Raw genomic sequence first — 12,919 nt, 5'->3', positions numbered from 1 at the left:
CTGTGCGGCGCGCTTGCTTCCTCTCCAGAGTTCTATTCATTCCAGTACTTCTCCGCCGATGCAGACTCCGTGGTCTTCATCCGAGCAGATGCAGGTCTTCAATCGCTTTCCGCACGATGGCGACGGCAATACGGTTACTATAGTATGAAATCAACTCATTGCATCCTATCTCATTTCCTTCCGCCTTACTCTTCCCTGGTCCTCTTTGGTCAATATACATCCTGTTCGTCTTTTCTCGTACTCTCCGCATGCTATCGGCCAGGGTCCTAATGTAACTCTTCATCTTAGGAACAGACCCTCCGCATACAAGAACCGACATCAAACACGTACCTTGTCCGGATGCAGTGCAGTTTCAATAGATGGGTATATCCCACTTCGTTATGGAAAAACCCCAGTCATGCCAAGTGTCCCCCCCATTCCGTACATACGCACCTATGAAGGCTGATACCGTCGGCCTGCACCACTTCGCCCCGCCTGTCCTCCAACCACTCCTTAGCCACAGCATCATCTCGCCTACTTCACGAGCATCCACCACGACTGGCAGCTGCCACACTGCATCCAGCTCGCCAGCAACAGCACCCGCGCCAACGGCGACCTCGACAATATCCGCGGTGCGCGAATCATCCAGAGAACTCCTCACCGCTCGGACATCACTCCATTCATTCTCTCCAAAAAGGCATTTTCCCGGATTAGCCGCATACTACCTTCGACAAGGCAAGGCACGACAGCGCAACTTCAGACCCTGAGGCCTGGACCTGGGCCTTCCCAGCAATCCTGCTCAATGTCTATTCAGTAAATCTCAGTGTCGCGCAGGAGGCGATCGTAAAAGCGCGTCATCTTACCTCTTCCACGCTCGGATCGGATCTCACTAACCGTTGATGTAGACATGGTTACTCTCCGCCAAGGCACGAACGGACAAACGTAAAACGTTCTGGACCCGAACAGTCCATCTATGTACGTACGAGGCGCGCTACGTAACACTACACGCCTCTCTGTACGTCTTTACGCGAGCAAGGAACAAATGAAACGACGAACGCCTTCATTTTGTCCTTCTCCCCCAGGGGCGCTTGCGCTTATCCTCCAGCCCGTCCTACTCTTTCATAACCCCTGAATATTGAACGTTGAACCCCTGGAAACGTATCCCCACCTACTCAACCTCGTCCATCTATAGGTACCCCGGGATACCCCGCATCCATTGTACCCGTGTCGACTCGGACAAGCCACTGCCATCGACGCCAAGTGAAAATGTACTCCATGGACCCCAATCGCAATTCAGTCGATGCAGAGCCTCGCCCTCATATACGCGCAGGTCGTTGGGACCCTGCACTCTGACCACGGAAATGGGCAGTCACGCTCGTGCGCATGGTCTCGTCTTGCCACACTTATTTGCGCCAAATTTGGTCTTGGTCTTGTTCGCGTTCGAGCACATATCGCGTCGCATCGCTGAAGCCTCTCAATAAACCACACGATCAGTCAGGACGCAGAGCGCGGGAGCCGTCGACCGATGCGTCTCGCCGCTTGGTCCAGACAAGCAAGCCCAAAACGGTGCCCAGCGACCATCGTCGCTATCCGCGCACGGCCCGCCGCGCTCCCTCAGCTGGCTTTGACGAGACGAGCACCTCGCATGAAACAGCGCATGTTCGCCACGGACGACGCGCGCCGCGCGGATCTCCCGTCTCACGCAGGTCTTATCCTGCGCTTCCTCCTTGTGGGCATACTGTTCTGCAGGCTGCCGCCATTGTATGGGCGGGTACATTGCAAGGGTCTCGAACCAGAGCAGGACGCGTCCACGCGCCGTCAGGCTAGTGCATGCGTCCCTCCTGTTCGAGCTGCAGCACAGTGACTCAACCAGGCAGCCGTGCGTCTTACCGGCTGCCCATCGCGCAGAGAGATACCTGCGCTGACGTTGAAAACGGGAGCGCACAAAGCGGCCTTGGATGTCGATCGCACGCGCTGTTTTTATTTTGCACATGTGTACATATCACGACGACTTTGTGGACTATGAGCTAACCTCGAGTACATACAATGTACGTCAACCTACGATAGATACGAGAAGAGCCCACAATAACACGAGCAAAGGAGCGAATAAGATCATTCATCCTCTAACAATGTGAGGGGACAAAAGCGGATTCCACTTGGCGGCAGCACTCAATACGCCATCCCGGTACACCTTATCTCTGTCGGGAGACCCGTCGTTGGCGAGGCCGCCCACTTTTGCCCGCTTTGCGTGGACGGCCAACAGCCGCTGATCGGGCGGAGGTGCAGGTCGGCGCCGCGTTCGCTCGTGAACCCGTTATTCCGCAGGCTATTGCGCGCATTGAACCTGACAATGCAACATCGTCTAGATCAGCAACGACATCCAGCCATACCCCACGGGAAACGTACATGGCCATGAACGAATTGACGTAGACTGCAACAGTTGACGATGAATGTCAGTCGATGCGTGGGTGAGCCTTGCGTGGGAAGGCGCACTCACGCTTCGTGACCATGAACTCGACGCTCAGCACCGCGAACGTATCCGGGAGCGCCGCCATCTACCGATCCAGTCAAACTGCGAATCCGTATCCCAAATCTCTGTGCGCGAACGCTCACCATCGCCATCGCCGTCAACGAGCACAGGCTGTACAGATCCACCGTAAGTCAATCCGAGACACGCGCCGCGTACGCATACTCGTAGGACCTTACCTCGTGACGATCCCAGTGTTCACCGTGAACAACATCAACACCGAGATCGTCGAGTCCATCCTGCGCAATCACAGATGCACAACAACAGTGAGCAGGAATTGGCACCCCCTACAAACCGGAAGATGCGTACTTGGAATGGCCTGTGCGGCAGCGCCGCAGGAGATAACAGAGAGCGGACGCGAAGATCGCGTCGATGCACGTCGCCGCGCCCAGCGGTAAGTACGTCACCCACTGAGTGGATATCCAGTCAGCCGATGGCAGAGGACGAAAAAGCTGGACGCTCACCCTCGCGGCGAGGAGGTCGGTGTATTCATGGAAGCGGACGCTGCGGGCGCGTGAACGACAGGCGGCGGTGGGATGTGGAGATGTGCTTACATCTCGTAGCAGAGTGCTTTACAATTGCAATGAGATGTCAGACGGAACGCGCGACGACAGAGGTACACTCACTGATCACTGCGCCTGATCCCAGCAGAACGGACAATCACCACGGTCAAGCCGCACGCTTCACCTCGATATCGACGACGAGCACATACCGTAGCCTAGAATGACGATGACGGTCTGATAGCACGGTTCAGTGATATACAGGCCCGTAAAAACACGAGCCACGTACGACTGCGACGCGGAGGAACTTGAGGAACGCTGAAGGGCGGCTGTCTGCCATGCTGACTAGCCCGGCGGTGCACATCAAGGGCATGGATGGGTAGATCGCATCGATAGTCTGCATCAGTATCATATCATTGATAGACAATGAGAATGGTACATACGTTTCCATATCCGCACGGTGTATAGCCTAGTGATACAGACGATGTCAATGTCCGAGCTTGCAAAAAGCATGCATGAGAATGTCCACTCACGAATGCACCGAGATCACGACGATCGCCTAAGCAGATGCAAAGTCACCTGAGCAGAAGATAATCGCCCCAATGAACTTACATCTACAATGATTTGTGCCTGCGTTTTGTACCTATCAGTTTTCAGACGATCTCTCTCACACAAAAAAAAGAGGACACTTACTTTGAACGTCCATACAATGACCGTAAGTTCTAAAGGATTGAAGTAGTTGGTGACTAGGTACCAGTAGACCATGTGTACGACGAATGCCAAGTGGACCGCATCTAAAAGCCTGCACCGAGTAGCATCAACACTCGCGCAGGAGGAATGACTAATGCGTCGCACCAGAGCCAGCAGACAGTGAGCTTGCTCCACACTCCGTCACTCGAGTACCTTTGGAAGTAAATGAACGCCTGCAAATTGGTCACCCCGAACAACCTGAAGGGGTTTCAGCTCCTCAGCTTGCGTAAGATAACCGAGAGAGCTCACACGGCGGACACGAAGGCTCCGATAAGTACCGCTCCGTACGTCGCATCGAGCTCTCCCATGGTCGTGGAGATGACGGTCGGCTATGCGCACAACAGCGAAAGACAGAATCTGGTGAGCCACGATGAACCCTGTGTCGGTATATGTAATCTCCGCATGGGAAGATGTCTTTGATGAACAAGTCAATAACGTCGCTTCTACAGTTCACATCAATGATACATGACACCGGCGAGGAAAACTTCACACATATGGTGACAGCTCGTGCAACGGCACTGTATTTTTTTCCTGCAATTTGCGGGGTACAGCATGAGCAACGTCGAACCAGGGGCAGCTGATGTGTGCGACACGAGGGGGTGCACATGTCTCGCAGGAGGATTAGGCAAGAAGCATTCTGTGAGTGACAGCGTAGACACGTTCTGTGTTTGATGCACTTTGACGGATGGTCGTCAGGCCCCAGATTTCATTGTCGAGACGCCGCCGTGCCTGTCAATCCGTGCATTGATAATGTTCTAACAATCGCCGCTTCTTCGTACGGACCCTCCCAGATGAGGCGGATGTTGTCTGCCACAAAACACGCCGACAATCTCGTCATGTTCTGTTCGCATCCACAGCCTGCAGAGTGAGAATGTCCATGACAGTCTGAGTATAGTCAGATACCAGCGCAAACTAATGATCTACAAAGACCTCAAGATTAGAAGGTTATGCATGCTGGAACAACGCGAGGGGGAGGGTAAGAGCAGACTTGACCCAGCGCCAGCGCCAGCACTCCCTCCTCACCATCTAATATGCTATCCCGATGTGCGCAACCTCCGTCAGGAGACCCGTCATCGGCGAGGCCGCGTACTTCTGCTCAATTTTATGTGGGCTGCCAGGAGCCGCCGATCGAGCGAAGGTGCAGGTCGGCGGTGCGTTCGCTCGCAAAACCGTCACTCCGCAGGCTGTTGCGCGCGTTGAACCTGACAACGGAATATCGTCTGGCTTAGCGATGCCATTCAGCCGTACCCCGCGAGAACGTACATGGCCATAAACGAGTTCACGTAGACTGCGAAAGCCGACGATGAATGTCAATCAATGCATGCGTGAGGTCTGTCGGTGGGAGGGGCACTCACGGTGCGTGACGATAAGGTTGACGCTTATCGCTGCGAACGTATCCGGGAGCGTTGCCAACTCACAATCCAGTCAAATTATGATTCCGGATCACAAGTATGTGCATGAGCGCTCACCATCGCCATCGCCGTCAACGAGCTCAGGCTGTACAGATCCATGATAAGCCGATATAATGCACGCGCCGCATCCCTGTAGGACCTTACATGGTAAGGATGCCGGTGTTCACCGTGAACAGCATCAGCACCGAAATCGTCGAGTCCATCCTGCGCAATCACAAATGCACAATAACAGTGAGCAGAACTCGGCAATCTCAATGAATCGGAAGACGCGCACTTCGAATAGCCCGTGCGACAGCGCCGCAGGAGATAGCAGAGCGAGGACGCAATGATCGCGTCGACGCCCGTCGCCACGCCGAGGGGGAAGTATGTCACGTACTAGACATACGGTCAACCGATGGCAGAGAACGATAAGGCTGGACGCTCACCCTCGCGGCGAGGAAATCGCTGTATTCGTGGAAGCGGACGCTGCATACACGTGAGCGACAGACAGTGGTGGGATATGGAGGTGCGCTTACATCTCATAGCAGAGTGCTGAGCAGTTGCGGTCAGACGTCAGGTAAAAGGGCGATGGCAGAAATGCCCTCACCGATCAGTACGCCTAGTCACAGCAGAGCGAATAATCACCATGGTCAAGACGTGCGCTTCACCTCGACATCGACAGCGAGTACGTACCATAGGCTAGAACGACAATGGCGGCCTGAAGCGCGTCTCAATGACGTGCAGGCTGGCACAAACACGAGACACATACGACTGTAACGCGGAGGAGCTTGAGGAACGCTGGAGGGCGGCTGTCCACCATGCTGAATGCCACGCTGACTAACCCGGTGGTGCGCATCAATAGTGGAGATGGATAGATCGTGTAGATGGCCTGAATCAGTATCGTATTATTGGTAGATAGTGAGAGCGATACACACGTTGCCATACCCGCATGGCGTATAGCCTAGTGATACCGACGATGTCAATGTTCAGCCTTGCAAACACATGTACGAGAATGTCCACTCACGATTGCACTGAGATTACGACGATCGCCTGCGCGGATTCCGAGTCACATCTGCAGAAGATGTTCGCACGAAGAGCTTACATTTACCATGACTTGAGCCTGTGTCCCATCGCTGTCAGTCTTCTGATGATCTCAAAGGAAGAGGACACTTACCTTGAACGTCCATACGATGACCGCGAGCGCTGAAGGATTGAAATAGTTGGTGACAAGGTACCAGTAGACCATGTGTATGACGAACGCCAAGTGAATCGCATCTACAAGCCTGTGACGAGTAGCACTTAACATTCGTGCAGATGGAACAACTAATGAGCCTTACCAGAGCCAGCAGACGGTGAGCTTGCTCCACACTCCGTCACTCGAATACCCTTGGAAGTAAATGAACATCTGCAAGTTGGTCACCCCGAACAGCCTGAAGGAGTTCAGCTCGCCAGCCTGCATGGAACGTTCGAGAGAACTCACACGGCGCACACGAAGGCTCCGATGAGCACAGCTCCATACGTCGCGTCGAGCTCCCCCATGGTCGCGTAGATGACAGTCGACTTCGCGCACAACAGTGGGAGATAGGATATGGCGAGACAGGACGAACCCTGTGTCAGTATATGTAATCCACGCATGGGAAGATGTCTTTGATGAACAAATCGACAGTGTTACGCCTGCAAGTTCTTCACCTGAAACAGCCTGAGGGGAGTTCAGCTCGTCAGCCTGCATGGGATGTTCGAGAGAACTCACATAGCGCACGAACGCTCCGATGAGCACCGCTCCTACGTTGCGTCGAGCTTCCTCAAGGCCGCGGAGACGATGGTGGGCTAAGCACGCAACATCGGGAGACAGGATATGGCGAGCCACAACAAACCCTGTGTCAGTACATGTAATCTTCGCATGGGAAGATGTCTTTGATGAACAAGTAAACAGTGCTGCCTCCACAGTTCACATCAACGATACACGATACCGACGAGGAAAACTTCACACCTACCCTGTATATTTGTTCTGCAATTTGCGGAGTTCAGCATGAGTGGCGTCGAACCAGGAGCACTGAGATGTACCACACCAGGGGGAGCACATGTGTTGCAGGAGGACTAGGCAAGGAGCATTCTATGAGCGACAGCGTAGACACGGTCTGTGTTTGAAGCACTTTGACGGATGGTCGTCAGGCCCCGGCTTTCATTGTCGAGACGCCGTCGTGCTTCTCAATCGGTGCATTCAAGTCTAACGATCTCTGCTTTTTTGGAGCCTACGAATGAGCCCTCCGGAAGAATCCTAGTCATGCTGACATTCTCGTCATTTTCTGTTCGCATCCACAGCCTGCAGAGTAAAAATGCCCATAACGGTCTGAGTATAGTCTGCAAACTAATGTAATACAGAGGGCTACAGATGTGCTTGTCACATTGCGGGAACTCAATTTTCGTGCTGAGACAGGAAACATTCGGAGCAACGCAGCTTGCATTCCTTTTACTTCTCAAAAGATGGGAGGACTTGATGAACCAGAAACGCCTGAGCACTTCGAGGATCTCAATACAGAAAGCCAACAGCATAGTTGTGTTCGTGTCGCAGCAGAAATCAAACAAGCGTTGTGGCACCAGCAAGCGAGCACAAAGGGCGCTTATCGCACTGGGCCACTTTCCGGACACTCCGCGAACACTATTCAGCCGTGAGGAATGAATATTAATATTGAATTTTAATGGTCAGTCAGCGCTCGTGTGCATGGTCTCGTCCTCAGGTCCCGGAAAAAAATAGCTACACCTCTTTGCGCTAAGTTTTTGTGTTCGCAGTTCGCGTTCGAGCACTTGTCGAGGTATCATAATACGAGCGCACGTACCAGGGTGGATAGCAATGCTAAGGCCTTATAAGGTCTGTTGATGAATCGCACAATCAGGACGCAGCTTGCGAGAGCTGTCGACTGACGCATGTTGCTCACTGGCACGCACGGGCGCGAAGCGACGCCCAATAACCATAGCCGCTATCCACGCACTGCCCGCCGCGCCCCTTCAAGCTGCGCCTAGCGAGACAAGCACCGTGCATAAAATGGTGAGACTTCGTCACACACGACGCTGTGCCACGCGGATCGCGCGTCTCTCATGCAGGTCTCATCTTGTGATTTATCCTTCAGAGCATGCTCTTCTACAGACTGTCGCCATTGTACGGGTGGTATCTTGCAAAGCTCGAGACCAGAGCAGGATGCGTCGACGTGCCGTCAAACCAACGTATGCGTCCCCTCTGCTGGAGCGCCAGTCAAGGTGCATTCGCTCGCAAACGCGTTACTCCTCAGGCTATTGCGTGCGTTGAACCTGAGAATGCAATATTATCTGACTTAGCGATGCCATTCAGCAATATCCCGCGGGAACGTACATGGCCATAAACGAGTTCACGTAGACTGCGACAATCGACGATGAAGGTCAGTCAATGCATGCGTGAGCTCTGACAGTGGGAGGGGCACTCACGGTGCGTGACGGTAAGATTGACGCTGATCGCCGCGAACGTATCCGGGAGCGTTGCCAACTCACAATCCAGTCAAATTATGATTCCGGATCACAAGTATGTGCATGAGCGCTCACCATCGTCATCGCCGTCAACGAGCACAGCCTGTACATATCCATAGTAAGCCGATGTGAAGCACGCCCCGCATCCCTGTAGGACCTTACGTGGTGAGGATGCCGGTGTTCACCGTGAACAGCATCAGCACCGAAATCGTTGAGTCCATCCTGCGCAATCACAAATGTACAATAACAGTGAGCAGAACTCGGCAATCTCAATGAATCGGAAGACGCGCACTTCGAATAGCCCGTGCGGCAGCGCCGCAGGAGGTAGCAGAGCGCGGACGCGATGATCGCGTCGACGCACGTCGCCACGCCAAGGGGGAGGTACGTCACGTACTAGGCATACGGTCAACCGATGACAGAGAACGATAAGCCTGGACACTTACTCTCGCGACGAGGAAGTCGGTGTATTCGCGGAAGCGGCTGCTGCGGCCGCGTGAGCGACAGACGGTGGTGTGATACGGACGTGCGCTTACATCTCATAGCAGAGTGCTGTGCAGTTACGGTCAGAGTCAGGCAAACGCGCGATGGTAGAAATGCCCTCACCGATCAGTACGCCTGGTCACGCAGAGCGATTAATCACCATTCAAAATGAGCGCTTCACCTCGACGTCGACAGCGAGTACATACCGTACGCTAGAATGACAATGACGGCCTGAAGCACGTCTCAGTGACGTGCAGGCTGGCACAAACACGAGACACGTACGACTGTGATGAGGAGGAACTTTAGGAACGCTAGAGCGCGGTTGTCCACCATGCTGAATGCCATGCTGACTACCCGGTGTTGCACATCAAGAGTGAAGATGGATAGATCGTGTAGATGGCCTGCATCAGTATTGTATTATTGGTAGACAATGAGAGCGATACACACGTTTCCATACACGCACGGCGTATAGCCTAGTGATACCGACGGTATCAATGTTCAGCCTTGCAAAAAGCATGGATGAGAATGTCCACTCACGACTGCACTGAGATTACGACGATCGCCTGCGCGAAATCCGAGTCACATCCGCAGAAGATGTTCGCTGAAGAGCTTACGTTTAACATGGCTTGAGCCTGTGTTTGGTAGCTGTCAGTCTTCTGATGGTCTCAAAAGATGAGGACACTTACCTTGAACGTCCATACAATGACCGCGAGCGCTGAAGGGATGGAATGGTTGATGACGAGATACCAGTAGACCATGTGTACGACGAATGCCAAGTGAATCGCATCTACAAGCCTGTAACGAGTAGCACTTAACATTCGTGCAGATGGAACAACTAACGAGCCTTACCAGAGCCAGCAGACGGTCAGCTTGCTCCACACTCCGTCACTCGAATACCCTTGGAAGTAAATGAACATCTGCAAGTTGGTCATCCCAAACAGTCTGAAGGGAGTTTAGCTCGCCAGCCTGCATGAAATGTTCGAGAGAACTCACACAGCGCACATGAAGGCTCCGATGAGCGCGGCTCCATATGTCGCATCGAGCTCTCCCATGGCCACCGCGATGACGGTCGGCTGGGTACACAAGAAGGGGAGATGAGATACGGCGAGCCAGGACGGACCCTGTGTCAGTATATGTAATCCACGCATGGGAAGGTGTCCTTGATGAATAAGTCAACAGCGCTAAGCCTGCAAGTTCCTCACCCCGAACAGCCGGAAGGGAGTTCAACTCGCCAGCCTGCATGCGATGTTCGAGAAAGTCACACGGCGCACATGAAGGCTCCGATGAGCGCGGCTCCCCACGTCGCGTCGAGCTCTCCCATGGCCGCGGAGATGACGGTCAGCTAGATAAACAAGAACGAGGGACGAGATACAGCGAGCCAGGACGGACCCTGTGTCAATATATGTAATCTTCGCATGGGAAGGTGTCCTTGATGAACAAGTCAACAGCGCTAAGCCTGCGCGTTCTTCACCCCGAACAGCCGGAAGGGAGTTCAGCTTGACAGCCTGCATGAAATGTTCGAGAGAGCTCACATAGCGCACGAAGGCTCCGATGAGCGCCACTCCGTGCGTGACGTAGTCATTCACATGCGAAGATGTCGTTGATGTACAAGTCAACAGCGCTACTCCTGCAAGTCCTTCACCCCGAACAGTATGAAGGGAGTTCAGCTCGTCAGACTGCATAGGATGTCCGAGAGGACTCACACGGTGCACGAACGCTCCGATGAGCACCACTTCCTCCCTGGTGCTAGTCGCGTCGAGCTTCCTTATGGCCGGGGGGTGAAGGTCGGTTGGGCACATTGGTAACAGCGAGAAATAGGATATGGCGAGACAAGACGAACCTGTATCGGTATACTGTGTAACCCCGCGTGGGAAGATATCTTTGACGAACAAGTCAACGGCGCTGCTTCCACAATTCGCACGAGGAAATCTTCACACCTACAATGACAGCTCATGCGCTCATGCACAAAACTTTTTTTTTTTCATCTGCAGTCTGCGGGGTGCAGCATGAGTGGCGTCCGACCAGGGGCACCTGATGCGCGCTAACACCGGGGAGAGCACATGTCTCACAGGAGGACTAGGCAAGGAATATTCTGTGAGCGACACCGTAGACAGGATCTGATACAACACGAGGCTGTGTTGATGAAAAATCGCTGCTTAATGGATGATCGACGGTCGTCAGCCCCCATTTTCCTTGTCGAGATACCCCGATGTGCTAATGTTCGCTGTTTCTTTGGAGCCTACAAATGGACCCGATGTGTGTATGGTCTGCCACAAATTATGCCGATAATCTCGTCATTTTTGGTTCGCATCCGCAGGAAGCTCGATGCAACGTAAGGAGCGGTGCTCATCGGAGCGTTCGTGCGCTATGTGAGTTCTCTCGAACATCCCATGCAGGCTGACGAGCTGAACTCCCCTCAGGCTGTTTCAGGTGAAGAACTTGCAGGCGTAACACTGTCGATTTGTTCATCAAAGACATCTTCCCATGCGTGGATTACATATACTGACACAGGGTTCGTCCTGTCTCGCCATATCCTATCTCCCACTGTTGTGCGCGAGGTCGACTGTCATCTACGCGACCATGGGGGAGCTCGACGCGACGTATGGAGCTGTGCTCATCGGAGCCTTCGTGTGCGGAAATAAATGAACGTCTGCAAGTTGGTCACCCTGAACAGCCTGAAGGAATTCAGCTCGTCAGCCTGCATGGGGTGTTCGAGAGAACTCACACGGCGGACACGAAGGCTCCATACGTCGCGTCGAGCTCCCCCATGGCCGCGGAGATGACGGTTGACTCGCACACAAGAGCGGGAGACAAGATACGGCGAGCCAGGATGGACCCTGTGTCAATAGATGTAATCTTCGCACGGGAAGGTGTCCTTCAAGTTGATGACAAGTCAACAGCGCTAATCCTGCAAGTTCTTCACCCCAAACATCCGGAAGAGAGCTCAGCTCGTCAGCCTGCATGAGATGTTCGAGAGAACTCACATAGCGCACAAAGGCTCCGATGAGCGCCACTCCGTACGTGGCGTACTCTTCACATGGGAAGATGTCGTTGATGAACAAGTTTACAGCGCTATGCCTGCAAGTTCTTCACCCCGAACAGTATGAAGGGGGTTCAACTCGTCAGGCTGCATGGGATGTTCGAGAGGACTCACACGGTGCACGAACGCTCCGATGAGCACCACTCCGTACCTGGTACTAGTCGCGTCGAGCTTCCTCATGGCCGGGGAGGTGAAGGTCGGTTGGGCACATGAAATAGGATATAGCGAGCCATGTATCGGTATATTGTGTAACCCCCGCATGAGAAGATATCTTTGACGAACAAGTCAACAGCGCTGCTTGCACAATTCACACGAGGAAACCTTCACACCTACGATGATAGCTCTATATGCTTTTGTTCTGCAGTCTGCTGGGTGCAGCATGAGTGGTGTCCGGCCAGGGGCACCTGATGCGTGCTACATCGGGGAGAGCACATGTCTCGCAGGAGGACTAGGCAAGGAACATTCTGTGAGCGACACCGTAGACAGGATCTGATACAATACAGGGCTGTTTTGATGAAGAATAGCTGCTTGATGGATGGTCGATGGTCGTCAGCCCCAGTTTTCCTTGCCGAGACACCACGATGTGCTAACGTCGCTGCTTCTTCGGAGTGATAAATGAGGCTGTGTGCTACCAGCAGCAGGCACAGGCTTGACACTATGCAGTGAGGACTTAGTGGGCAAGGCTACAAGACTCCCAATGAAGGGGTCGAGTCTCTCAGTGGAGAAGTCACTATAGATTGTGGTGTAGCTACCT

The 12,919-nt window shown here is 53.5% G+C and overlaps 4 protein-coding genes across 4 annotated transcripts; all 4 read right to left on the bottom strand.

The window, feature by feature from the left end:
- Nucleotides 1-2,060: 2,060 nt before the first annotated feature.
- Nucleotides 2,061-3,544, bottom strand: LAESUDRAFT_379142 (uncharacterized protein). Its single transcript, XM_040902243.1, has 12 exons — nt 3,450-3,544; nt 3,296-3,347; nt 3,219-3,243; nt 3,133-3,144; nt 3,061-3,076; nt 2,971-3,010; nt 2,816-2,916; nt 2,686-2,745; nt 2,593-2,620; nt 2,477-2,534; nt 2,386-2,410; nt 2,061-2,323 (listed from the first exon to the last, which is right to left on the bottom strand). Exons 1-12 carry the CDS (start codon nt 3,455-3,457, stop codon nt 2,149-2,151), a joined length of 600 nt encoding a protein of 199 aa, XP_040760966.1. The 5' UTR covers nt 3,458-3,544; the 3' UTR covers nt 2,061-2,148.
- An 8-nt stretch (nt 3,545-3,552) lies between these two features.
- Nucleotides 3,553-4,064, bottom strand: LAESUDRAFT_660289 (uncharacterized protein; the record flags this gene model as incomplete). Its single annotated transcript, XM_040904864.1, has 3 exons — nt 3,553-3,808; nt 3,862-3,954; nt 4,006-4,064. 3 exons carry the CDS (start codon nt 4,062-4,064, stop codon nt 3,553-3,555), a joined length of 408 nt encoding a protein of 135 aa, XP_040760965.1.
- A 568-nt stretch (nt 4,065-4,632) lies between these two features.
- On the bottom strand, nt 4,633-6,950 carry LAESUDRAFT_729490 (uncharacterized protein). Its single transcript, XM_040909637.1, has 18 exons — nt 6,898-6,950; nt 6,628-6,846; nt 6,485-6,577; nt 6,322-6,430; nt 6,250-6,267; nt 6,172-6,197; nt 6,083-6,108; nt 5,917-5,984; nt 5,841-5,865; nt 5,755-5,766; nt 5,684-5,699; nt 5,594-5,633; nt 5,443-5,543; nt 5,313-5,372; nt 5,226-5,253; nt 5,112-5,169; nt 5,020-5,044; nt 4,633-4,958 (listed from the first exon to the last, which is right to left on the bottom strand). Exons 2-18 carry the CDS (start codon nt 6,684-6,686, stop codon nt 4,859-4,861), a joined length of 864 nt encoding a protein of 287 aa, XP_040760964.1. The 5' UTR covers nt 6,687-6,846; nt 6,898-6,950; the 3' UTR covers nt 4,633-4,858.
- Nucleotides 6,951-8,489: 1,539 nt separating this feature from the next.
- On the bottom strand, nt 8,490-10,273 carry LAESUDRAFT_814857 (uncharacterized protein; the record flags this gene model as incomplete). Its single annotated transcript, XM_040914636.1, has 15 exons — nt 8,490-8,539; nt 8,607-8,664; nt 8,721-8,748; nt 8,808-8,867; nt 8,938-9,038; nt 9,089-9,128; nt 9,179-9,194; nt 9,249-9,260; nt 9,332-9,356; nt 9,408-9,526; nt 9,573-9,598; nt 9,663-9,757; nt 9,812-9,920; nt 9,975-10,067; nt 10,119-10,273. The coding sequence occupies 15 exons, from the start codon at nt 10,271-10,273 to the stop codon at nt 8,490-8,492; spliced, it is 987 nt and encodes a 328-aa protein (XP_040760963.1).
- Nucleotides 10,274-12,919: the final 2,646 nt, after the last annotated feature.

Source organism: Laetiporus sulphureus (assembly GCF_001632365.1).
Source record: "Laetiporus sulphureus 93-53 unplaced genomic scaffold LAESUscaffold_42, whole genome shotgun sequence".
Taxonomy (NCBI): domain Eukaryota; kingdom Fungi; phylum Basidiomycota; class Agaricomycetes; order Polyporales; family Laetiporaceae; genus Laetiporus; species Laetiporus sulphureus.
Note: the sequence above shows the minus strand (reverse complement) of the source record. Positions and strands in the feature narration are given on the sequence as shown.

Bases quoted from the DNA above. Each gene is read 5' to 3' on its own strand.
- LAESUDRAFT_379142 (XM_040902243.1), bottom strand. The intron at 3,244-3,295 runs GTACGTGGCTCG...CCGTGCTATCAG, and splicing joins AGTTCCTCCGCGTCGCAGTC to ACCGTCATCGTCATTCTAGG. The intron at 2,324-2,385 runs GTACGTTTCCCG...TTGCATTGTCAG, and splicing joins GTCAATTCGTTCATGGCCAT to GTTCAATGCGCGCAATAGCC.
- LAESUDRAFT_729490 (XM_040909637.1), bottom strand. From the start codon at position 6,686: ATGGGGGAGCTCGACGCGACGTATGGAGCTGTGCTCATCGGAGCCTTC. The intron at 6,109-6,171 runs GTGAGTGGACAT...CGGTATCACTAG, and splicing joins GTCGTAATCTCAGTGCAATC to GCTATACGCCATGCGGGTAT. The intron at 5,254-5,312 runs GTAAGGTCCTAC...GGATCTGTACAG, and splicing joins AACACCGGCATCCTTACCAT to CCTGAGCTCGTTGACGGCGA.